Here is a 24,316-nt window from a genome sequence, read left to right as displayed (position 1 = left end):
CATTAGAGGTAAGAGTGGTAAGAGAGGAGTGGATTTATCTTTGTATTTAGGGTGCAAGTCAACACAGGTGATCAAGTGCTGATGCTAATAATGATCCGATTCATTTGATGTTGATTGTCTGCCAATACCGAATCCTGATCCGATTCTTCTATTTCCCAGATAATACAGCTGCATCCTGTACACTAAATCTATTTGTTTTTGCCATTGTAATTCACCATAAGCAATTGTTGACTGTAACGTCTATGCCAACCGACTGTTATTTGTAATGTATTTTACCATACTTTAACGGTTCTGGCAACCACCGCAGACCAAATGTTAACGTAAATGTCAAGTTTTCTTTTTACAGTGTACTTATATCTGTACATTTCTTTTTAGTTTGCTTCAAGAAGTGGCTTAACAGACAGAGATGCAGGCCAGATTGGGAAAGGCTGGAAGCTACACAACGGGAAACATTATGGACATGAACAAGGAAAAACAAAAAGCACTTTCTTTGTTGCCTTTTTCTTATCATATATAGTGTTACTGTTTTTGTTACCATTTAAATATTGAATTATATTTATTACTTTTATTTTAAATCAAATGCACCGGTTTTAGATAATATATTTATTTTGCTGTGTAGGTTGATTTGCAGGTTGGTTGTTATTGGTATTGTTACTGTGTATTTCATGATATTAACTAGCTATTTATTACATGTAAATACTGTTAGGAACACTATACAATGTCTTTATTTTGGTAGGTACCAGAATACATGACACAATGAATCTTTGTAATGTATTTATGTTCTCTAGTTTAAATAATCATAACAGTATTTAATGTATGCTGGTCACCTGGAATCCTGGTAAGCTTCCAGCATGGTATATTTAATACTATTATTAAACATAAACTGGTGATAGATGGATGCTGGTGACCAGCCCAGCATACCAGCATACTATGCTGGTATGCTGGTCTATGCTGTATTTTTTAGCTGACCAGGATGGCTGGTTTAGCTGAAGGCTGGTTTGGCTGGTTTAACTGGCCATCCTGGCCAGCTAAAGTGTCCAAAACCCCTCTAAACCAGCCAGGCTGGTCAATTTAGGTCAGACTGGTTGACCAGCTAAATTGGTCTAAGCTGGTTTTTCCAGCAGGGTTACTCGACATTGAGAAACGGCCTAAATCTCTCTGGCAAAAAAAGGCCCCCATATAGCTCAGTTTATAACTCGAATCCTGGTTTTTCTGCAATAACTGAAATAAAGTGCTTTATTTATGAACCTCAGCCCTCTGGGGAATCTGAAGGCAAAGCACTTCCGGTTTGTAATTCTTCTATAAAATGATTAGTTGATTTACTAAATAAACAGTGTTGTATAAACACACAATGCAGTCCTCTCTATATCTGTACGCTAAAATCATAAATAGGAACAAGTACATTTTACATTTTCCCACCATTTTCTCTATGCACGTGCGGTTATTCAAAAGGCTTCTATTTTGAAAGTACAGAACACGATACCGGAAGTGATTGAGTTGTTTCTGTTTGTAGCATTTGGGCAACATTTCTTATGACCTTACCTCCATAACTTTATTTAACAGCAGCTACATCTCTGTGTTAGTGTTACAGGAACAATGCACCTAATATATCGACGTTTATAAATGTAAAGTTAGCAGCGCATTTAGCTGTAAACAGATGATTCATAACACAAGTTCATGTTAGCATCAGGGTCTAGTTAGCACACATCATGGAGAGGAGGAGCTAGCTGGTCTTAACTCAGTGGTAATGTAACAACTTAATTTACATTAACAAGCAGATTCATGTTATACTATAGTTGAAGTTGTCCATTTTAATATGTCTGCCCTGTATCGAAGCGTTTTGTTCAACCGTGTTTCCAAGTTAAACACATGTTTGATACAAGTCATGAGATTTGGGTATAATGCGCCTCCTCCACAGTGGAAGACACCCGACAGCCTCCAGAGAGCTGGAAACACAAGCAGATCACAGGACACAACTAACCCCAAAGCTATGGCTAATATTTCTAGAAAGCTCAGTGTTTCTTGTTCAAGGTGTCTCTCTACTTCACCTGAGAGTGGAGCTAATCGAGTGAAAAGAGTTTCTATCGAGGGCAACATTGGTAAGATCAGTATATTTACAGCATTTCAAAATAAAACGATTATTTTGCCAAGCTATGAGTGTTGTCAAGACGTTCAGAGATCTTTTATTTAGGTAAAAGTACTAAAACCACCGTGTAGAAGAAGTTCTCTGTTGCAATGTTCTGCCTTTTTACAAAAGGTATTGGCAAGCATCAAAATATACTCAAGAGGACCAACCGTTTAAATTTTTATTATAGCCTACAGACTGGCCAACTTCAGAATAATACATATATAAAGCTTATTTGTGGACTTTGAGACTGCTGGGCATCTTAACACATAATGAAATATCATACTCTGAGTTGATTTTACGTCAAATTAATAATCTTAATCTACAAAGTAACTAAGGTTGTATGTATTATATGTAATGTAGTAAACAGTCTAGAGATGTAATAGGCATAAGTATAAAGCAGGATAAAATGGAAATACTTGGATAGAGTACAAGTACCTCAAACTTGTACTTAAATACAGTACTTAAACAAATGTACTTTATTACTTTCCCTCCACTAGTGTTGGTAATATATGATCTCCTGTATTTTTTCTTGTCAAATAACAGCTGTTGGAAAGTCCACCTTTGCAAGACTCTTGCAGTCGGCCTGTCCGGACTGGGAGGTTGTGGCAGAACCCGTCAGCAAGTGGCAGAACATTGAGAGTGGTGCATCGAAGGTGTGTGCACATTGACTGACCTTTCTCTATATTTTCACAACTTAAATCAAAAGAAGCTAAATCAGACCATCTGTGCTCATGTCTCTCACAGGGGACAGACGCCTCCCCCCAGACCACAGTCAGCAACTTGCTGCAGATGATGTACCAGGACCCTGAGCGCTGGTCCTACACCTTTCAGACGTTTTCCTGTATGACCCGGCTGAGGACGCAGCTGCAGCCTCCTCCTGCTCGCCTGCTGCGCTCAGAGGGAGAGCCGGTCCAGGTGTACGAGCGCTCCGTCTACAGTGACAGGTGAGGCAAGGCCGGACAGGAGAGGGGAACTGAAATTAGAGATGTAATTCTCTGTGGCCGACTACAGATGTAAATTAGCTTATAGCTTATAGCTGGCACGACTGAAAAGCTGTATCCTGTCCCTGTGGAGTAAATCAAATAATGAATTTCAGGGGAACTGATACTTTGAGAAACCCCATAATTGTCCGACATGGGTGATAAGCTGTTAATGTCTTCTTTACCAAAGCTTTTGAACACAATCACAATACCACAATTATACCACAATCAATACATTCACACATTGTCGCTATATTATGGTTGTTGTTAATTTAGTGGGAATGCTGATACTGCTTTTTCTTTGACGCACAAAATTCTTTATTATTCCGCCGGGTTATTTTGCACCTCTTCTTTTCCCACATTTCAAATCGCAGAAACTCCGTTCAAACATCAAAACGTTCAGCTCGGTCGGGAATCGATGGCTATTACTATAACTTTCATAATTCCAGAGATAAATCCCATAATTCATCACATTTTTAACATGGAAGTCAATGGAGAAACTCTTCAGACTTGAACAATCTTCATGCAACTGCTAACTGCTCCTGCATACTTTCACTCAGAAACCTCATTCCAACTTTAAAATGTTACACATCTTTCTGACATTATTCGTGTAACACAACTTTTAAATCTGATTCTTACTTTTAGAGATATTAAACATTGTTCAGACCTTGGTAAAGAGGCCTTCTTCAGATTTTAGAGTGCGTGATGTCACTAGAGTGGAGGACAGATTTAATTTTGCCTTTATATTTTCTTTCAAACCTGCCATAATTCCCAAACCCTACATTCCTGAGACATAATATTTCATGAGAAACGTAGGAAAACATCTCATAGCTTGAAAAAAAAAAATTAAGCACAAATAATTAAACAAAATGCCTCTTGAGGGCATGAAGTGACCAAAACTTTCAACCCCTTTGTAAGTTCAGCCTCATCTTTCCCCACCACAGCAGCCGCACACCTTTAGTTAATCTGCCAAAAGGCCACATTATTAACCCGAAAGTACACAAAAAGTACACTTCAGATGCTCAAGCTCCTTCACATGCTTCACGCTTTGAAATTTCACCGATATCTGTTACGGTTCTTCAACAAAACGTTCACATGTAAGAGGTTTATCTCTCATTCAGAACAATGAAAATTCCATGGAAACGCATCCCTCGCCATAAAACACGATGTCGCTGTAACTCCAATCAGATAATGGTTAATGGTCCAGCCCTCAACAGCTCTAAGTCAATTATGGGGTTTCATCATATGCCGTTTCCATGGAAACGCATACCTCGTCATAAAAGACGATATGTCTCAATGTTCAAAAAGTGCTTAAACTTCACATGTGTGCTAACAGTCCAGCCGTGAAGACATCGGGACATTTTGAGATTTCTTATTATGGGATGTCAACAAATGCCGTTGGCATGGCGACAGATCATTCGCCATCAAGTTAGTTAAAAAGTTTACAGTTCAAATATTCTGCTGCTTTTCCAAGCCTTTTTACTTTCTTTTCTTCTCTCATCACACATTCAAGCTCTCAGTGTCCATGTGTCATTTCAATCTAAATTCTTCACTTTCTTCTTACACATTACATTTCAGCATAGCAGTTTAGCGTCAGCTTTTCAGCATAAAGCACTCCCACGAGCAATTTCTTCAGGAATTGCATTCTCTAGTTATCAAAGTTGTGCTCGGGAGAGCCTAGAATGATCATGAAATGGATATATCGCTAGATCGATACTTTATTCATCCCAAAATGGGAAAATGACGTTGTTACAGCAGCAGTGTGTTCAGGCATTAAAATATTTAAAAGGAAGAATGAAGTACAAACATAATTAAATACAAATAAACATAACAGCAAATATATATAAATATCTACGGTAGAAAAAACATATATCACAAAGAATACACAATATAAAATGTTGTGGATCAGTGGAAGAGACAAGTATACCAGTATTCTACAGCAGCAGACATGTAGACATAACATATGTCGATAGTATAATATGTACATTCATTTATTTATTAACTTTATGTGTTATTTAACTAATTGAAAACCTTTTCTTTTGTTTGGTTGAACTAAAGTTGTTCCTCTGTCATGTCAGATACATCTTTGCCCTGAACATGTTTGAGCTGGACTGCATCAACTCTACAGAGTGGGCTGTCTATCAGGACTGGCACTCCCTCCTAGTGGAACAGTTCGGACACCAGGTGGAGCTAGAGGGCATCATCTACCTCAGAGCCCCACCAACGGTAAGAACAGTTACTATAACTCATCAAGAAAAATCACGTTTTCTGACATTGTATCTTGTGCTAGTTGATTGAACAGCACATCCTTTAACCTGTACTGTCATATGTTTAAAAAAAGACTAAAACACGTTGTAAATGGTTGTTTCTCAGACATGTTTGGAGCGCCTGCACCGACGAGGCAGGGCAGAGGAGAAGGGAGTGGAACTGGACTATCTGGAAAAGCTGCACGTTCAACATGAGAGGTGGCTGGTTGAAAAGAGCACTGAGTGAGTGAAAATTAGATCATGTGTTTGATGTTCCGACTTCTGTTTTTGTTTTTGGAATATTTTGAATGATCCCTAAATCAGGAAAGAAAAAAAACACATGGCTTTTTGAAGCAATAGATGACAGATCATTTTTGAGACACTTTTTGAAAAACAGGGTGAATGCAGGCTGGATGTGCACAGTGTAAATAAGCATTTAAGTCTTTGTTTAATTTTTATTACCTGTAAACTATCCTACAAACTATCCCATTTCCTTTAAACTAAGAAAGTAAAATGACAAACACCACCAGTGCAGCCACTATATTACAGGAGGCTCTATGGATTTCTGTTGGTCCGTCACCATTTTAAAAGCCTTTCCTCTCAGCTGTTCGCTGCCGGGCTGTGAACAGATGACGGTCAGCAGTGTGTGGTCTGAGGTGTTCAGTGAAAGACAGCTTTACTCTCTCTTTTCAGAACACATTTTGAGAAGTTGAAGCAAATACCTGTGTTACAACTCGATGCCAGTGTGGAGTTTAAGAGTGACCCAGTCGTGCAGGAGGAATTTATAACAAAGGTATGTTTATTTATTGCACTCTAAACCAGACGAGGGCTGCATACAAATGTCTGAGACCTAGTTTCTCATCAGCTTTTGGTCCAAAGACAATCACTGCCCCGAAACATTTAAGTCTTCTGATCTGACGTTTGATGTGTTTCATGTTTCTTATCCATCATGATCCTAAAATACCTTTTCATACACAGATAAAGAACTTCTTCAGTGCTTTATGAGAAGACATCATCCAATACAGTCAGCAGCGGGTAGCAGATGAAACCAGTCGGACCTCAGTCAGACAGATGAACCTCTCAGAGTGAAGGAAATGGAGTTACACACAAGTTATCTCTTATTATTAAGCTTGAGTTTTGTCTGTATAGAAATATTACTGTACCTCTACATAGACTTCTCATTGTAGATTTTTTAAATCTTTTTGTAGTTTGCATGTTTTTAATTTGTATTTGCTCTGGGTAGTATAAGTTCATTCTACTGTACTGTTTACTCCTATCAATAATATGACCATTTCAGACACTGTTTACTGATCATCCTACATTTTCTTTACGTTATTTTTCAACACATTCCTAACTGACAAGGAACCAGCCATCAATACAAGTATAGTATTTATTGTTTATTCATAGGTTTGTTCAACACCTTTTTGTTTTATTTTTTGAAGTTGTTTCTATTTCCTTATTAAAGATTATCTGTAAATGTTGTCCTTTACTCTTAGTTTCTGTTAAGTGTGAAGTCTTGCATTACTCGCCCCCGTCAGTAAACACAAAGGGGCTAATGTCCGTACAACATTTCAAGTGTTATTTGTTAATGGAACTTTACATTTCTAAAGGATTAGGCTCCTGAGTGAATATAAAGGCAGTTTGACAGGACAATGACCTTGGCTAAATGTTTTCTTTCCCCCCCCCCCCCCCCTCTGGTGTGCTCTGGTGATCAGAGGGGCTGTTCAAATGCCTGGAGTTGTAAGGGGTCATCAAAGGGCAGCTGTCCACTATAAAGGGGCCTGTCTGGAGCTCCGTCTGCACAGAGCATCATTTCAGCCTGAGACTAGCTGGAGGAAGGAAGGACCTCTTTGCCTCTCATTATTTCTGGTGTAGATTTTCTTAGTTTCAGTTCAAATGGAACTCCAGTTGGTTTTCTGCACGTTCCTCCTCTGCTCTTTTGGGGTTGTTTCCTCCAGCCATGGGCACAGACTTCTCACAGGCCTCGAGACCAGTTTAGTGTTGAGAAATCTGTCATTGAATCATCGCAGCAGTTATCCCCTGTACATGATGCAACTGTACCGCTCCTTTAAGACTGCTGATTTCTCCTCGTCTGTAGCTATCGACACCGTTACAATGCAAGGTGACAGCTCTGACTCGGTGCTAAGTTTGACAGCCAAAGGTGAGTAAACAGTTTCATTATTTTGTTTTTTCCCCCCATTATTGGGTACACAGCATGTTATATACTTTATGTTAGTTTCTACTGAGTACTCTCCTCCAGCAGCTCTCTGGTTGGTGCATTATCTGTGTTATCAGAGCCTCCCTTTTTACAACCCGGCAAGTGTCAAAATGCTTATTCCACTTTAAAGGCTTTCTCTGTTTTATGTGAGAGGGTGTGTATATTAGCCCTCAGACGTCCTTGCACAGGGGGGTTCAATACACATCCTGTCCTGTTCACCCTCCCACTCCAGTGTTTTGACATCTGTCCAGAGATCTGGTTTGTCCAGAATCCTCCAGACTGGTAAATCTGCAATCTCCTTCATGTGTTTTGTCTCATTTTTAGGTTGCCATCAAGAGGGTGAAAAATGGACAGTCACTTTTGACATGTCATCCATCTCTGCTAGTGAGCTTGTCCAGTTGGCAGAACTTCGGATCAGACTGCCTGCTTTCTCCAAATCTAAGCGTCCCACCGTGGATTTATATCACTCCAGAAAGCAGAGTTGTGAGCTGGGCAGCACATCATGCCAGGATGAGCATCTTTTCCTGGGGAGCTTCAGCACATCAGCCAGCAGCTCAAAGTCCACCTGGAAGGTTTTTAATGTGACCGCTCTGTTAAACTTCTGGCTGTACAAGGGAGACAGACTGTCGAGCCAGGAGGCCTCAGGAGAACCTGACGCAGACCATGGGAGCGGTGCCGGGGACGAAGGGGAGGTCTCTGGGCAGTTCCTCTTCAAGACTTTGGGATTGAGGCAAAGAAAAACCCACCACCCAACCATGAACCGGGTCATGATGGTCGTCTTCTCCAAACACAACGTGCCCCAGGAAGGCCACACGGCATACAGTCTCATTCACACTGTAGAGAACTCCAAGTATGTGACCATGGACAGAGTCAGCAGCCGAAGTCGACGCCACAAGAGGAACAGGATGGAGAGGATGAGGGTGCCTGCAGGACCTACACCTCCTTCACCTAACGCTCCACCTACTCCTCCTGCAGCATCAGCAGCAGCAGCAGCAGAGCCGTCCCAGCGGCCGCTGTGTCGCAGGGTCGACATGTGGGTGGACTTCGACCACATCGGCTGGGACGAGTGGATTGTGCACCCTAAGCGCTTCAATGCATTTCGCTGTGAGGGAGAGTGTCCCACACCACTGGATGAGTCCTTCAACCCTACCAACCATGCGTACATGCAGGTGAGATGACAACTTTAATGCTATTTTTCACATGTCTACTGTGTTTACCTTGGGAACCAGAGGGTGGGTTGTTCTAGCTGGAGAGGCAATTATAAGAGTATATGTTGTCCGTGTTATTCATGTGAATTATTCCTATCTTTTTCAGAGCCTCCTGAAACATCACCATCCAGAAAGAGGGTCCTGCCCGTCCTGTGTGCCGACGCGCCTCAGCCCGCTCTCCATGCTGTACTACGAGAGCGATGATTTGACCCTTCGGCACCACGAGGACATGGTTGTTGAAGAGTGTGGATGTCACTGAAGGGCCAGCATGTTCACTGCCATCAACAAGAGGAAATGTTGACGGGGCGTACTCTTGAACTTTAAATCAATATGTAAACATTAATGTTCAAATATATTCCAAGTCATGTCCTTTTACAACAAAAGACATAATCTGACTGTTATGTTTGAATGAGATTATATTTCATCCATACTGGGTGGTACACTATAGTATATATCTTTAGTAAAGGCAAAGCTCTGTTATGCAAATGTTATACCTATTTATACGTTATAATGTATATTTTGTACATAAAATGTGAAAACATATATTAAAGCATTTTATTTTGACATGAATGTGGTGTCTTGTGTTTTGGGATGCTCAACTCTTACATTTTTCATATAGTTAATCAATATTAATATTTGGCACTTGAATGGTCTAATTCAGGCGTGTCAAACTCAAGGCCCGGGGGCCAAATCCGGCCCCAAACTTCATTTTATGTGGCCCCACAAGAGCTTGCAAAGAATATAATATGTTTATTATACGGTTACATGCTACTTTACAGAAGCACGTTGCCCATAAACGGCATGTCCCACAATGCATCTCAAATTTGACATTCTCAGAATTTCACTTTCTTTATCCAAATATGCCTTTTTTCTTAGAATTAGCCTTTTTCTCATAAATAGATTTTTTTTTCAAATGTTACTTTTTTTCTCCAAATGTCACTTCTTGTTTTTTGTTTTTCCACAAAAAACATATTGTGACATTCTCACTGACCAGACTTCTGCTTTGAGACGTAGTAGTTAATTAAGAAGTTACCCTATCCGATAATAATCCAATGCAGAGGCAATAATGTAATACATTATTTTATATATTCAATATTTATATATGTCTTTCTGTATACTCTTAAAGTTACAACTGGCCCTTTGAGTGCAACCATAATGCTGATGTGGCCCGTGGTGAAATTGAGTTCTACACCCCTGGTCTAATTGAACCTATGAACCCTCGGGAAAGGGAGAGAAAACACATACATTAAGATAGTTTGGAAAATAAAATATCTCAGTGCCATAGATAAAGAACTAATCACATTTTACAATAAGCTATTAAGTTGCCTTTTTCTATTTAAAGTGTGTTATATATATTGCTCCACGCAAAACCTTTAAGTCTGCAATGTTTAAAAAGAAGCTTTTATCTGAACTTAATGTGTGGTGATTTCCATTGAATCTCTCAGCAGTAACTATACAGAATGAAAAACACTCACAAAAAGCGCTTCTCGGGGGCTCAACCTGCTCGTAGACACTCATCTTAATCCCACTTGTCCTCTGACTTGTAACCAGCTAACATTTAAGTGTATTTGCCTTCCTCACCTCCAATCCACATCTCTGGGCCTTTTACAGCACACACATCATCAGAGGTCATTAGTGTCCTTTCTGGCCAGGCTTCTTTTGTTGATTGTGATCAAACAGAGGAGCGGAGTAGGAGTACACAAAGAGTAGAGTGAAGGGGAGAGAAAAGCAGTAGCACTTGTTTATGTAGGGGAGGGGGCTGGGGGTGCCAGGAAGCAGAGGTGACAAGGGGAGATTCAGACCCCAAACAAACAGAGAGCAAGGAGGGAATGGAGAGAGTCAACGTCTGGATACTGAGGCTTCTGTGGAGGAAGGACAGGGTGGACTGGAACTGATCAGCTGAAACTGTTCAATCCACATATCAGTCCCAAGACCAGTCCCCTCACAGCTCTCCGTTTTATTCACCAGGTGTTTTGTCTTTAAATTGTCACGACAGAAATCATGCCAGAGAGCTACAAGCTAACATTATCAGAACATGTTATCATGTGCTTAATATTCTCACTAAATCACAGTATAATTATCTAATCTATTGTTTTTGCTTATAATTGGCCATATACCATATTCAAGGCAGGTCCATTTGCAATAATAAAGCAGAGGAGGAACCTTGACACAAGACAAGTGGCAGAGGCTGGATATCATCACCTTTAAATCACGCGTCAGATCTCACACATCTATTCCAACCTGAGCAAACCTTGCAATTACAAATAAAACCTGTGATGGGGCATGATACAGCATTCTCAACATGTTTCTTGTATGTGTTATGTTCAAATAAGTGGACCAACCGTCCTTCTTTCTGCTACATGAGGTCCTGTTAAGCATTTCTTGAATAGACCAATAAACAGGTATTTCAGACGTGACATCTGTGATACAAGCAAACACTACAAACTAAGTGTCTCAGACAGAATAAGTCCAGTTACGGACTTTATGGGATGTATCATTTGTAAGCAGTTACGCTTAGGAACATTACCAAAAGCCTAGATGCCAGCAGGTTTAAAGCACTCCAGGACCTTGAGAATGGGGTTCACTTTGTTTGATTGTGCTTTTTATAAGGACTTAAAATGACCTACATTTCCTGCGACTTTGAAAAACTTGAGGCGTGTTTCTAGAAGGGAATTCTCTCAGTAGAACATTTTACGTGCAAAGTTTGGAAGGGAAGGGAGAATGTTTTGATTAAGACTGAGCAATAAAATGCCCTGTGATTTGGTAATTAAATGTTATGTTTAGCACTGAACCCAATCTGTAGAAATGGATTCGTCCCATTTGCACAACCTTTGAAGACAAAAGAGAACAATTTAGACAGCACAACTTTACACAGCTGCTTGTGCTCCTGAATCTTTTAGTGCAATACTGCCAGTTATTCAGGGACATCCATTATTTAGAAGCATCTTTATAATAAAATAGCAAAGGCAACAGCCTGGTAAGCCGTTTCAGAATGAACCCTGGAAACAGTGAATCAACAAGGAGCCAGCCAGAGGGGGAAATGTTGTATGATGACACTGCCCTTTCTAGCTCGTAAGCAGGGAGTTTCTCCCAGCTATGTACCGTTGTATATTGACCTCTCTTTATACAGTCCACTGACCGAGGTTATCAGCTGAGGTGGCTCCTTGAGGAATTCCTCTGATATGACTTGTGCTGAATCAGTGAAGCACAGGAAGTGCTAAAGGCTGTTAAGCAACATGTCATAGTCAAGGTTTATCATAACAAAATGTTTATTGGCTTTACTTTATATAAGGAACTGCTATAAACTTGGTTGTGGTAATCAAATCTTTACTTTATAATACTGCAAAAAATAAGTTAGCATTTGCTCTTTCAGATGAAACTGTCCAAGAGAAATGTGTATTCAGACCAGTGAACACATGTCCATGGTTATTAAACAAACAAACCACTGAGATGACCAGCACACAATCAAATAGATGACAAAGACAATGTTTGCTTCATAGTGTTTGCTTTAATGCTCGATCACCCTACAAACCGTGTGAAAATCTGTTTCAAAAATGTCATCAACAAAATTATGTTTTACATTCACTGTATGACACTTCAGTTGAAGGACTTGTTTTAAAAAGAACGATCAACAAAAGATACAGTATATTTGAGCATTGCAAGGCAATATCTGACGAGAGTTGTCAGGAAATGAGTGGAAATAAAAGCACATCAAGTGAAAAACCCTTTTGGAATAGTTTTAAATTCAGAAAAATGTCATTATTATTTTTTCTATTGTTGTTCATTTTCATTCATTTATCTCAGAGATGAGGCTTTGTTGTTGTTACTGTAAGTACTTCTCAGTGTTGACTTTAAACTTCTAGCCACAAGAGGAAGGCACACTTTGTCACACATAAATCAGAACAAGCCAGAGGCAGACAGAAAACGTTTCATTACAGATTTGTTCTGGGCAAAACAAGCAAAGGAGATTGATAAAGACAGACTTTGAAACACTAAGACACTGGAGATACTGAGGGCAAACCTCCGTCTACATGGAATGGTTGATGAGGCGGGAGATGGTGCTTCAAAGCCTCTCTTCACAGCATCGTGTTGGTACGTCTGATATCTTAATACTGCTTTCAGGACCACCTAGATGTCCATTTCAAACTGTGAGTCATCACCTAGAAAAAACATATGTATTGATTAGAACAAGCTAAAAAGTGTTTTCTATATTAACAGTTGCATAATATAAGTTAATTGAGCAGTAACTGATAACATTTTGTGATAAAAACATCCAGGAAGGAAAATAGCTAAATGCACAGTTTGATACCCATAGAGGCAATGAGAAATGTTTAATTTGACAAGAAAATCAAATAGTCACAACTAATATGTTTTCAACGCAGTCATTTAACTTAAAATGCATTTAATTATTTTAAATAAATGTATTTATAATATATGCTTGGTTCTGATTGACTGCAACTTCTTGTGAGTTTATCAAATAAAGAAAAACAAATATATCGGGACACATATCAGCCCTTAGCTGAATTCCAGACGTCTTAAATAAAAATGTTCAGCGATTAAATAGGGTCAGGTAGTGTGTCACTGCAGGCTGTTTCCCCACTGGGAGAAATAACTGACCCAACCCGAAGGATTCCTCAGTGCTGTTTATTTCAGTGGTTAACTGAATTAACTCTTGAGTTCACCTACTGCGACCCTGAGATGACCTGCCTGAATTTGTATGTGAGAACAATTGTCTGCTTCACTTGTACTGGACGTAGAGAATAATGTAATAAACACGAAAAATGTCTAAATGAAGTGACGACAGAGAGATTTCTGTTTGTACGGTCTGATGCTGATAACTTAAGATCCATTTAATTAAGAAACAGCATGAAGCTTGGTTGCTAGTTAAAACTTTTTGCTACAGCTATGTGACCTCATTGTTTTCCTCATGTCCTGCACTCTTTAACCCAAGCGCCACACCTTACCTAAACCAAACCAAAATATTTCCAGTAAGTGAAAACATGCGTGGACAGTAAACTCCAGAGAAAACGGTTAGGTCAGAATCCTTCTCTCCAGATGCAAAGTCTATTTTTTTAATCGTTTATTTGAACCGGGACAATGCACATTAAAAACACATACTTTTAAAAGACTTAAAAGTCAAAACTCAAGAAATTGTGTTTTTCAAGGATGGTACAGTGGTGATATGAATTTGGCTTTCTGTCAAACACCTTGATAGACCAGTTTGTGAAAGAGTATTCAATGTGGGATAGAATCATACAGTGGAGGTATGACTTTGCAGCATTGACAGTGAAGAAAGGTCTAATTTGTTTAAAATGTTGCAAGTTGAATTTAACGGTATCGGATACTTTCTTGATATGTTTCTTAAAAGTCAAGTTCGAGTCCAGTATGACTCCAAGATACTTGAAGTGGGGGACTAGTTCTATTTCTGCTCCATTTAAAAACACATTGGATCCTTCTATTTTGACTGGTCGTTTACTGAACATCAAGCATACTGTTTTTTTTACATTTTACTGTAAGCAAATGTTGTTCAGCCAGTGTTGAACCTTGTCCAAAGCATTTGAGAGACAGGATGAGATCATTTCAGTATTTTTCCCGTGTACAAAGATGACCGCATCATCGGCACATTCAAATCAGGACATACATTAGGCAAGTCATTAATGCACAGAGAAAACAGTAATGGTCCAAGAATGGAACCTTGTGGAACCCCAACAGGGTTCACAAGGTGGGGGATTTGGCTCCGTTAACCAAAACACACTGTTTTCTGTTCGATAAGTAAGACTTAACCCACTGTATTGAATCTGCCGAAAAATTGAAACACGTCAGCTTTGTAAGAAGCACTTGGTGGTCAACAGTGTCAAAAGCCTTCCTGAGATCAAGGAAGACAGCAGCTACATATGGGCTCGTGTCCAACATACATTTAACCTTTTCCACAAAGAGCAACATCATGTGCGATGTTGCTCTGATGTGTGTGAACATACCAGTGCTACTGCTTTCAGGAGCAGCGGTTTTGTTGTTCAGTAGCTCTGCATTAGGGGCCTTCTTCCTGGGTTCATTGGAGGGAGGACTGGTCACCCCGGGAATGTTAGGCAGACCTCGAGGAGGAGTCTTGGCCACCGGAGAGCTGCGGCAACCCAGCAGGAACTTTCTGTCGTAGATGATTCTTGTACCTTTCCAGAGAAGAGGCAAGAAAGAGAGGGATGATGAGAAACCTCGCAGTTCAGACAGAGCAATTTAATAGGATTTTATGCTTCAATGTTTTTTACTTATTTGCTCTTATGCCTTATGTATCTAGTCTAGCGCTTTGGCCTAGTAAAGCACTAACAATTATTATTGTTAGTAGAACTTTAATCCTAGACAATTAAGTCTGATCTAACATATTAGGCTTTCAAACAATTAAATGACAAGAAGTGGCATACACAGGGACACAATGTGTACCCCTTTATTTATGTATCATGTATAAATCAAACTTCGGAAGTAGAAAAGGTACTAGCACTGGTAAAAGTTGAACTGCAATGGACCCCAGAGTCTAGAAATATAAACCCACTAATGATTTCAGTCTTATTGGGTTTGTACTGTACATCAGCTGTGCATATGAAACTCACACAACCCACAGGGGAGGCGTTTATTTTGACTGTGAACGTTTGCGGACCCCCTGATCACATCTTGCACATACTGTACATCTCTGTCATTCTAAAACTGTTAAATTGTAGATATATGTTTTTTCATATTTATATTGTTACTTCTCTATTATATATATTCATGTTCTTGGCTCTTGCAGAACTGTGCCTGTATTTTCATTTCATTTGTTTATTGTATGAACCAAACACTTGAGGGCAAATTCCTTGTATAACGGAAAACTTACTTGAAAAGAAAAAGGAAATTCTGATTGTGGTTACTCCACATGATCAATGAGCACCAATCTAAAGATGACTAAATAATACTTTTCTAAGTCTCTCATGTTTTTCATTACAATGTGTTCTTATAAAAAAGGTAAACAGTCTATTTAAAACGTCCTCTTAATTGAACACCAGTTAATAAACTCACTCTGGAAAGGACCAATCACAGCTTTAGTTGTCAGTGACGTAAGACCACCACAAACGTCATTAGCAGCAGAGGACAGTTAGGTGTCGCTAACTTTCACAGATCAGCTGATAACACCTAAAAACAACACTGTAAACACGTCTCATTTCACTAGGAAGCTGTGATTTGAGCTTCTACAATTCAAATAACCATGGTCATAATTACTTTATTGCATCAGAGACAAATATTCATGGGGTGGTAGGAGATTTTGAGGGGTGGCATCCCCTGGCAGAAGTATATGCTGATTTAATCGCAGTCATATCAATCAATGTTAACTTGGAAAGCCACAATATTGATATTTTAACTGAATAACATCAGGTGACATTATTGTGGCACATCAGTAAAGCCTTAAATAGAAATATATAAGGTGGCAGACATAATTGAATGAATTTATAACTGAACAATAACAAATAAAAGACCAGCAGGAGTACCAAAGTACTGCTGCAATAAGTACATTAATTAACTAACTGTCTCATCAATGTTTGTCTGAATTAATATGATAATATTAACAATCATATTATTCCTATCAGCTGTCAATCGCTGTTACGATTCACATATTCAGGGTTATTATTAAATAAACTATATTTTTTGGAGGAGTTAATGATGAATGTTCCTCAAGATGCTTGTTCACCCTCCTTCAAATTTGAATGAGTATCATATATCAAAATGCATAAGAATCAAAAGAACAGTTCAGCGCCCCACAACTTTATTGCAAACAGTTACAACCTTGACTTTACATCAGAAAGAACCAACATTAAAGAAGTGCATCAGTTAAGGTTAAAAAACGTGTATTCAGCTAAAACATATACATCGCTGCAGTTATTATCAAGAGGAAAGCCCTTGCCTACTGGCCTAGTTAAATCAAAGTTACTTTTTTTTGGATACGCAGTGTAGTTTTACACACAAATCTTATTTGACTTTCTCAGGACTTAAAAACAGGTTTTAATGACTTTGTTTACTGCAGGGTGGCTTGTGAATTTTACTCCAGGTGTAAATAAAGTATTATTTAAGTGTACATTTCACATTAATCTGCTAACTAAAGGTACCAAACAAATGTAATAGAGTAAACGTACAATATTTACCTCTGGATTGTAGTGGGGTAAAAGTAGGCCTACAAAGTAGCAAAAAACAAAAATACTAAAGTAAAGTACAAGTCTCTCAAAAGTCTAGCTAAGTACAGTACTTGAGTAAATGTACTTAGTTTCTTTACACCACTGCATCAGAGCCAGTAATTCCTTCTCTGTTTTTCAGTAAAAAATGTGCTAGTTAGCTTTAGCAGTTAGCTGATGCAATGCTAGCAGCTGGCTGTGCACAGTGACAGCAGCAGACCTCATGGAGTTAGCCTGAGCTTTTCCTGCTTCACCCTCTGACAATACAGCTGTTTATTCATACGAGTGAAACTCCTGTATGACTGTAGCAAACTGCATATCTTATTATTGGCACATGTTTAACTTGGTACGTACCACCGGGGGTCGTGCTAAACAGGGTTCCTCCGGGAGTAGTGGAGTAATCGTTGGGCATGTGCTCCGCGTCGTTGATGGTCACCCTCCTGGTCGACGGGATGGCCTTGGCAGTGGTCTTCAGGAATTCAGTGGACATCTTTTTCTCTTATAGTAACACTATTTAACTAAATAGAATGAAACAGGCAGAAAGTACTGGTTTCACAAAACAATAAAGCCACACCGCGCCTGCTTTGGCTCAACAAAACAGCTTCTTTCGGTTAAATACAAATAAATAGCTCTTTTTTTTAAGTGCAAATGATGAAATGTAGTATCTAAACTCGTGACATTACAACATGTCTCACACACAACGTGTCCAGGTGCTTTCTTTAAAAAAAAGACCTGTGCACGCGTTCCTCTGCTTCTAGTCACCCTTCTCATGCACACAAAACAACACACAGACGGACAGACTGCAGAAAGGCTGCAGGGACAAATCTCCTGAGCTGGACAACATTAACTTGTTCCGCCCTCTGCTGGCACGTCATGTCTTTACAACGATTGGACAAAGTTCATATCACCCTCTGTTATCTTAATAGAGCCTCAATGTCCTAAACTTCCTGATTTGATTCTTAGAAGGTCATCAGGATAAACAGGATACTTTTAACTTCTTATTACCTTTCTAGAGGAACTGTTTAATTATATTTAGCCTCTGCTGAACACAAGCAATAGCTGCCAGTTTGCAGGACTGCGTGTATTCAATGGATAGTGATAATGAATACATTACTTACATTTTTGTTAATATTGTTTTTTAAGACAAACATGGTTGAGCCACTGGTGCATCAATTTGTCAACCTGTACGTTGTTGGTACTTTGTTGGAAGGCTCATAATATGGTTTCCTATTCATAGCAGCAGTATGCACATGATAAAGCCTAAGGCAGTTCAACATATAAAACTTGTTTTGTTCCAATTAGAGTATAATCATCAGCAGTTGCGTGCACGAGTGGATCATGCATCTCACACAGAAGTATATACACTGTAGACAAAGACATTTCATTTCTTTATTAATTTTTGTAAATGTTGAGCTGGTGTACAGAGTTAATTGTCAATAGATGTCCTCGGATTTCATTGGATTAAAAGGCTTTTACATGTATATTTTAAATTCATGTTTGACTCTCCATAACAATAAAAAAAAAAGCAAAACAAAAGTTTAAAATACCCACAAGACCCCTGTTTTATCCCCAGGTTGCAGGCATTACCCAGAACTCAACAGTCTCTTGGTAGCTACAGCTGTATGATGATAAAAGTACATCCATAACATAATTAGAATCCCAGTTGACAAGTAAGGGTGCATAGCATTCTAAGTAAATATATATATATATATATATATATATATTTTCATATATTTTATATATATAGCCTTTTTATTTTAAAAACATTTTCTGTGCATGTGCGCAGTTGCATTCCTTAGTATTGAGTAATATGCTATTGCGTTAATAATGTCTTCAATCCATTCTAAAGGAATATACATGTGTGCTCTAGTTTTTGCAACAGTTAATATTTTTGCATGAACTTGGTGCATGGCATCATCTCCTTTGTCCCTCAGTGCAGGGCTTTCCATTGTTCATTTTTGTGATGTAACCACTCCTCCTCTGTTGCACTTAGTTGGACTCCTCCTTTCAAACTGTGTTCACTCTGTCACCATGTGTAAGCCTTATAATCGGCTCAGTCTTATATTTGGTAAAAGGGGCAGAAATAGATAGGGTTAGGTTGTGTTGAGGAAAAATGCTTGTCATCTTGAAAGACTAACTCTCGGAGGCACTAAAAGCCTTCCCGCAATAGTTCCATCGAACTTCAAAGTGCTCCATCTTAGTGTGTTTTCATCCGACCCCCCCCTCCCCGAGCTCAACCCTGACATCAGCAGCAGCTCCATAAATGGCTCCTGCTTCAGAAAGCAACTCAAGCATACCTTAATTATAAGCCCTTGAAGAGCAAACCGTGCATAAGGGGTTATACAATTACACTACTGTGTAATCTCTTTTGACATCTAAACTTTTTTAAAAACACAACAAAATGAAAATAAAATCTGATGCAGGGATATTTGTAAAAATATCCAAAACCTATTTTAGGTTTCTCTCTTTAAATCTCTTCTATTCCATGGTTTCTATGAATGTTTGCAATGAATATTGATGATCAACAGCAGTTACTGAGTTGAAACAACAGAGTTAATACCCTATCCTCTACTAGTGTACACAGCCACAAAGATGACTACTTTATAACAAGACTTATAATATACCATGAATTTACATTCATCATCTCTGGCTGTGAAGCCGTACTAAAACAAACACATTTTGATTGGTGGTTATTGCAACATTTTTGTGACGGACATTTTTTCCACAAGAAAGCATTCAATGTCTAACATAATGTTTGAAATAAATGCATGTCGATAACAGATATCATGTGAGATGGCACGCGTATTGAGGTAAATCAACTTAAAAAAATATATGTGAATTAGAGTTATAATCTCAGAGCTTTTGCTCTTTGTCCATTTGTAATATTACGTCCTGCAATATTATCACAACTTTCTAAATGTCCCAATATCAAGGACTGAATGTGTGACATTAAAATCACACACACACGACACACTCACACACAAACACACATTCGATGTCTTTCAAGGTGCATATGAATGTAAATAAGATTTGAAAGCTAGTACTAAACATACATTTCATAGTGAAAAAACCGACACTGGGCACTTTGCAGATGGGTCAGCTGGTACGAGGCCATACCAATATGTGCCCAGTGTTAGTCAGTTTATTATAATGTTGCAAAGTGATGAAATGTAGAATACTAATGTACTGACATCATTCTGCATGGAGTGAGGAGTAGCATAAAGCTGTGATTAAAAGATTGTAAGCCTGAGCTTTGGAAGAACATGATCTGCGATCGTAAAATCCTCTCTGTCACTCAAACACATGCACACAAACAATCCTTTCCTTTCATAAGCAGTTATTGCTTCTTCTGATGTACAGTTAAGACAGTAAATCATGACAAAAAAAGACATAACACCAAAGAAAGGAGTGAAGCGAGAGACATGCTTTGGGAGGGGTCAGGCTCACAGTTGCGGGTCAGTATTACAGTTTCTCATCACAGTGATTGGCGACTGACTGTCTTTGCTACTTTCCAAACAAGGAGACAAACATGAAAGCTCAACACGTCCTCGACCCAACACTTTCCTTTCTCCAGCTAACTCTGTTTCCCAGTCAAACCAGTGTGCTACATTATTACCAGCATTTCAGTGACTTTACTCTCATCAAGGGACATCTACTGGTGGGGGTGAGATGGTCTATAAGTGCACCTTATGTGTGGTGGTGTCAAATACTGCATGATGAGGTCAAACACGCACTGCTACGAGCTGAATGTGAGATCCTGCCCCCTGCTGGAGGAGGACAGGACTGCTACATCTACTCAGAGGCTGACTGGAGGGGGGAGAGGTAGGGCTTTAAGGGCAAGATTTAGGGTAAGGGTATTGTGGTTTTGGTTCAGATAGACACCTGATTAACAGAAACCTCACATTTACGGCACACTGGGGACAAGAAAAGGCGGAGGAGTGGGATAGTAGGTTAATCTGTCCCTCATCATAAATCTCTTTTTCACCTTCTCCACAAGGCAAACCACTCTGAGGGACGGTTAGGGAGGCAGGTTCACTGCAGAAACCAGCCTCCCAAAGCTCGAAAACCCCACAGTACAGTTAACTGACCTACAGTATGTCTTCCCTCTACAGTTTGACATGTCAAAAGCAAAAGGGTTGAAGCACATGAAAAGCACAAAGAAACAGACAACCTGACACACAAAAATGCAACGTTTAAAAACAGGCATAGCGACACGACATTTGCTTGTTTTTGTACCCACAAAGATCTCAGGATATATAGAATAATATATAGGTTCAGACCGACGGAACAAACCAAACAAGAAAAACGGGGAATAATTTCTTATGTACCTGAAACAGCAGCATCAGTGGCATCGCATAAGGATCTTAAAACATAAACAACACACGTAACACACAGAGCATTTTAGTGCATACGATATTATGTACAACACTGATATCCTTGGGTGATAATTGTAGCTTTACTGGACTTTGAGAGCACTGGGACAGGTTTAAAATTAGTTTGGGGGCTCTTAGCTGGAAGAGTGTGGCAGAGAGGAGGTGGAGTAACCTGTTGCCTAGAGATTATGTATTTCTCAGTATTTTAGTTTCCCCTTTTCTTAAGTTTGACTGATGAAGTTTTCACCCGTTGGTTTAAAAACGGGCCAGTTATTGACCATACCCAACATTGCATGCCTGTCCCATACAGCAGTGTGTCCTCCCCATCCCTCCCCACCCCTATATTCCCTCAGTATTTGTAGTTAAAGACAGGCCATGCAGCAGCAGTCACTCATGCTGATACAGATAACAGGAAGCACATTTTGGTTGCTAGTATTTTTTTTTTTGTGTTTGGTTTTTGTTTTATACGAAATCATGCTTCTAGCCTAGTAGTAGATGTATTTTTTTCCCACAGTTTCTTTAAAAAAAAAAAAAGGTAATAAAAACTACGAGTAATTCTGTATCCTTCTCTTCCAGTGCGTGCTGATAGTCGGCAAAGCCGCTATGGTTGTGGCGTTGCCGTTCATTTCTGTCTGTTTGCCTTTTAATGTGTGTTCTTCCTCCTGTCAGCTGCTGCTGGTCATGTGTCCATGAAGGATGGTTTTGGTGAAGTGGTTGAATCCTGTGGAGAACTCTGTGGAGACAAGGAAACACGTTGATTTAGATACAACCAGGAATCTACGGAGCAGACATGCAGGTTGCAGTAAGTCAATGCAAAAGTGAGTATACGCAGTCTTTCAATTTGCCTTGGCTAAACTGTCCATATTGGAAATTCCCAACAGTTAAAGCTGAACTGAATTCCTCTCTAATTCTGATCAATGTTATACTTCATAAAACAGCACATTGTTTCTGCAGAAGCATTAAAGCAAAAATGGTTGGCAGAAGTGGTTTAACATTCAGTAGGGAGTCACTTGACGTATCAGTAATATCAGGAATGTCATGGCCTCTATGTTAGAAAGGGCAAGTCCCTGATGCACACGCACACACACACACACACACACACACTCACAAATACACTCATGCGCACACACACTGCAGTGGCTCCAGATAGCAACTGGCTTTGCAGCTTTGACCTTGGAGCTGACACATTACAAGTACCTTTTTGGTTGCTTGTTTTGCTGAGTGCTCACTGTGCCAACCCTTTTTCCAGCTTGTTACAGCATGCATGAAGAAATAAACTGGCCTGACATTATTTATAGCTGAACAATGAGGCTCTACTTGCGTCAAACTTGCGTCGTTTGTCTGTATGGCATTATATTGAGTGCACATAAACTAGTTTTTACAAATACATAAATGACACATTTTAGAGAAATTGTTATCACACAAAGAACAATTTATTTTAAACAAACCAAAATCAATGATGTGCCCAATGCGATTTTAATCACCAATATAACTCCATACATTTAAAGTAAAGCATTTTGCCAAAGGCGAGCAGCCTCAACTTCTATTGTTTAGGTTGTAAAAACGGGGAGGTAGGTATTGCAAAAATAAAATGAATAAGGAATAAAGTATCAATTCTGGATTAATGCTGACAATTTATAACAATAAATTACTTTTAAGACATATTTAAAAATGGTTTTCATGGAAATTCCCCATTTTCTGAGACTTTAATTGAGTTGTTCAACTGATCCGACAGTCTTCAATCCTTATTCTTTTTCTGTGTTTTATCATTTTTTACCCTTTGTTAAACTGAACATTTATTTTGCTGTGCCAGAATCACGTTACAAGTCATTAGTATTTAATTAAAAAAGGTACATTCAGATGCATTTAACCCAGAGAGACTGGATTAAATGGTCTAGCCCACAGGTCAGACGAGGCGCTGTGGGTCAGTCCCGTACCTGAAGGGACGCAGCACTCACTCTGCCTCATTGCTTAACTCTCCGCAGACTGGCACATTTCACTATCTGAGCACCTTTCTTCACATCCACAGAATCGGGCTACATCAGGGGGGAAGGGGTTGGCAGCAGAAGAGGTGCAAGGGTTGAGAAGAGGTGGGATGAAGGGAGCCCGAACAACAGGTTGAGGGAACATTAGTAAGGGAGAGTGAAATAAAGGAGACATGACAGATGAGGAAAGGAAACAGAACAGGGGAAAGAAGCAGTCCCACAAGAAAAGAGAGGACAGGAAATGAACAGGAAAAACAGATGTAATAGAAATGTGAGAAACAAATACGTGAAGGAAGGGGACAGAGGGGGAAAAAAAAGAAATTATGTATAAACAATCGAGCAAGGACAAAGTGATTGGGTGGCAGTTGGAAAGACAGTTGAAGATAAGAGCCCATCAGACAGTCTTTGGGTTTCAGAAAAAACCTGCATCAAATAGTATTTACAAACATATTTTTACAATTAATTTTTCATATTCAGATGGGTGGGATTTGACAACAAAGGACCCTAATATTCTGAATTGATTTCATGTGTTTAATCATCTGCCACATTTTGCAGGTAACATTGAAACATTTTTGTAAATAATATTTGACCCAGCTCTGACACAGAGAGTCTTGCATGTTTGAGTGATACAGCACACAGTCACAGTTGAAGGACTATAAACTTTAATGAAGGCAGAAAAGACAAGTGTCAGTCATTGAGATAACTGATGGGGACAAAATTGAAAATATAGCCACTGCATGGAGCCACAATCAATTCACTCAGTCATTAATGTATATGAAACAAACAATGATAAGTGTAGGTGCGGCTTAGTGATGACTAAAGTGATGAATGTCTGAATGGACCGGTAAACTGTTAGCAGAAACAGCACCAGAGCAAAGGGAACTCATTTGTTCCTCCTGCATGCAGAATATGAACATGAGGTAATCGTGTTTAGGTGAAGACTAATGTAACAGAAGGTCAGCAGTTAAACAAATAACCAAACAAACGTA

General features: G+C 39.2%; 4 protein-coding genes across 15 annotated transcripts in view; 2 read left to right on the top strand and 2 right to left on the bottom strand.

Annotated features, from left to right (window-relative positions):
* Nucleotides 1-1,488: 1,488 nt before the first annotated feature.
* Nucleotides 1,489-6,831, top strand: dguok (deoxyguanosine kinase). 2 transcript variants are annotated; one of them, XM_079690128.1, is made up of 8 exons: nt 1,489-1,744; nt 1,919-2,099; nt 2,672-2,781; nt 2,873-3,072; nt 5,187-5,334; nt 5,482-5,597; nt 6,048-6,147; nt 6,333-6,831. In XM_079690128.1, exons 2-8 carry the CDS (start codon nt 1,991-1,993, stop codon nt 6,357-6,359), a joined length of 810 nt encoding a protein of 269 aa, XP_079546254.1. In that variant the 5' UTR covers nt 1,489-1,744; nt 1,919-1,990; the 3' UTR covers nt 6,360-6,831. The 2 variants fall into 2 exon arrangements, with proteins under 2 accessions (XP_079546254.1, XP_079546253.1); XM_079690127.1 differs by having other exon boundaries at nt 1,489-2,099.
* A 151-nt stretch (nt 6,832-6,982) lies between these two features.
* Nucleotides 6,983-9,298, top strand: spaw (southpaw). Its single transcript, XM_079690126.1, has 3 exons — nt 6,983-7,515; nt 7,897-8,741; nt 8,887-9,298. The coding sequence occupies exons 1-3, from the start codon at nt 7,251-7,253 to the stop codon at nt 9,037-9,039; spliced, it is 1,263 nt and encodes a 420-aa protein (XP_079546252.1). The 5' UTR covers nt 6,983-7,250; the 3' UTR covers nt 9,040-9,298.
* Nucleotides 9,299-12,268: 2,970 nt separating this feature from the next.
* LOC307044769 (eukaryotic translation initiation factor 4E-binding protein 1-like) lies at nt 12,269-17,924 on the bottom strand. Its single transcript, XM_079690137.1, has 3 exons — nt 17,324-17,924; nt 14,759-14,947; nt 12,269-12,940 (listed from the first exon to the last, which is right to left on the bottom strand). Exons 1-3 carry the CDS (start codon nt 17,457-17,459, stop codon nt 12,909-12,911), a joined length of 357 nt encoding a protein of 118 aa, XP_079546263.1. The 5' UTR covers nt 17,460-17,924; the 3' UTR covers nt 12,269-12,908.
* A 421-nt stretch (nt 17,925-18,345) lies between these two features.
* The window catches only part of ank1a (ankyrin 1, erythrocytic a), a 90,162-nt gene continuing 84,191 nt past the window's right edge, over nt 18,346-24,316 (bottom strand). For 6 of the 11 annotated variants that reach the window (XM_079690097.1, XM_079690092.1, XM_079690093.1 and 3 more), the window contains 2 exons: nt 23,280-23,378; nt 18,346-22,075 (listed from right to left, as the gene is read on the bottom strand). In XM_079690097.1, coding sequence (XP_079546223.1) covers nt 23,307-23,378 — 72 coding nt within the window. In that variant the 3' untranslated portion in view covers nt 18,346-22,075; nt 23,280-23,306. The remainder of the gene's footprint in view (nt 22,076-23,279; nt 23,379-24,316) is intronic. The other 5 variants (XM_079690094.1, XM_079690100.1, XM_079690095.1 and 2 more) reach the window with 4 other exon arrangements.

This window comes from Notothenia rossii (assembly GCF_949606895.1).
Source record: "Notothenia rossii genome assembly, chromosome: 6".
NCBI classification, from domain to species: domain Eukaryota; kingdom Metazoa; phylum Chordata; class Actinopteri; order Perciformes; family Nototheniidae; genus Notothenia; species Notothenia rossii.
Note: the sequence above shows the minus strand (reverse complement) of the source record. Positions and strands in the feature narration are given on the sequence as shown.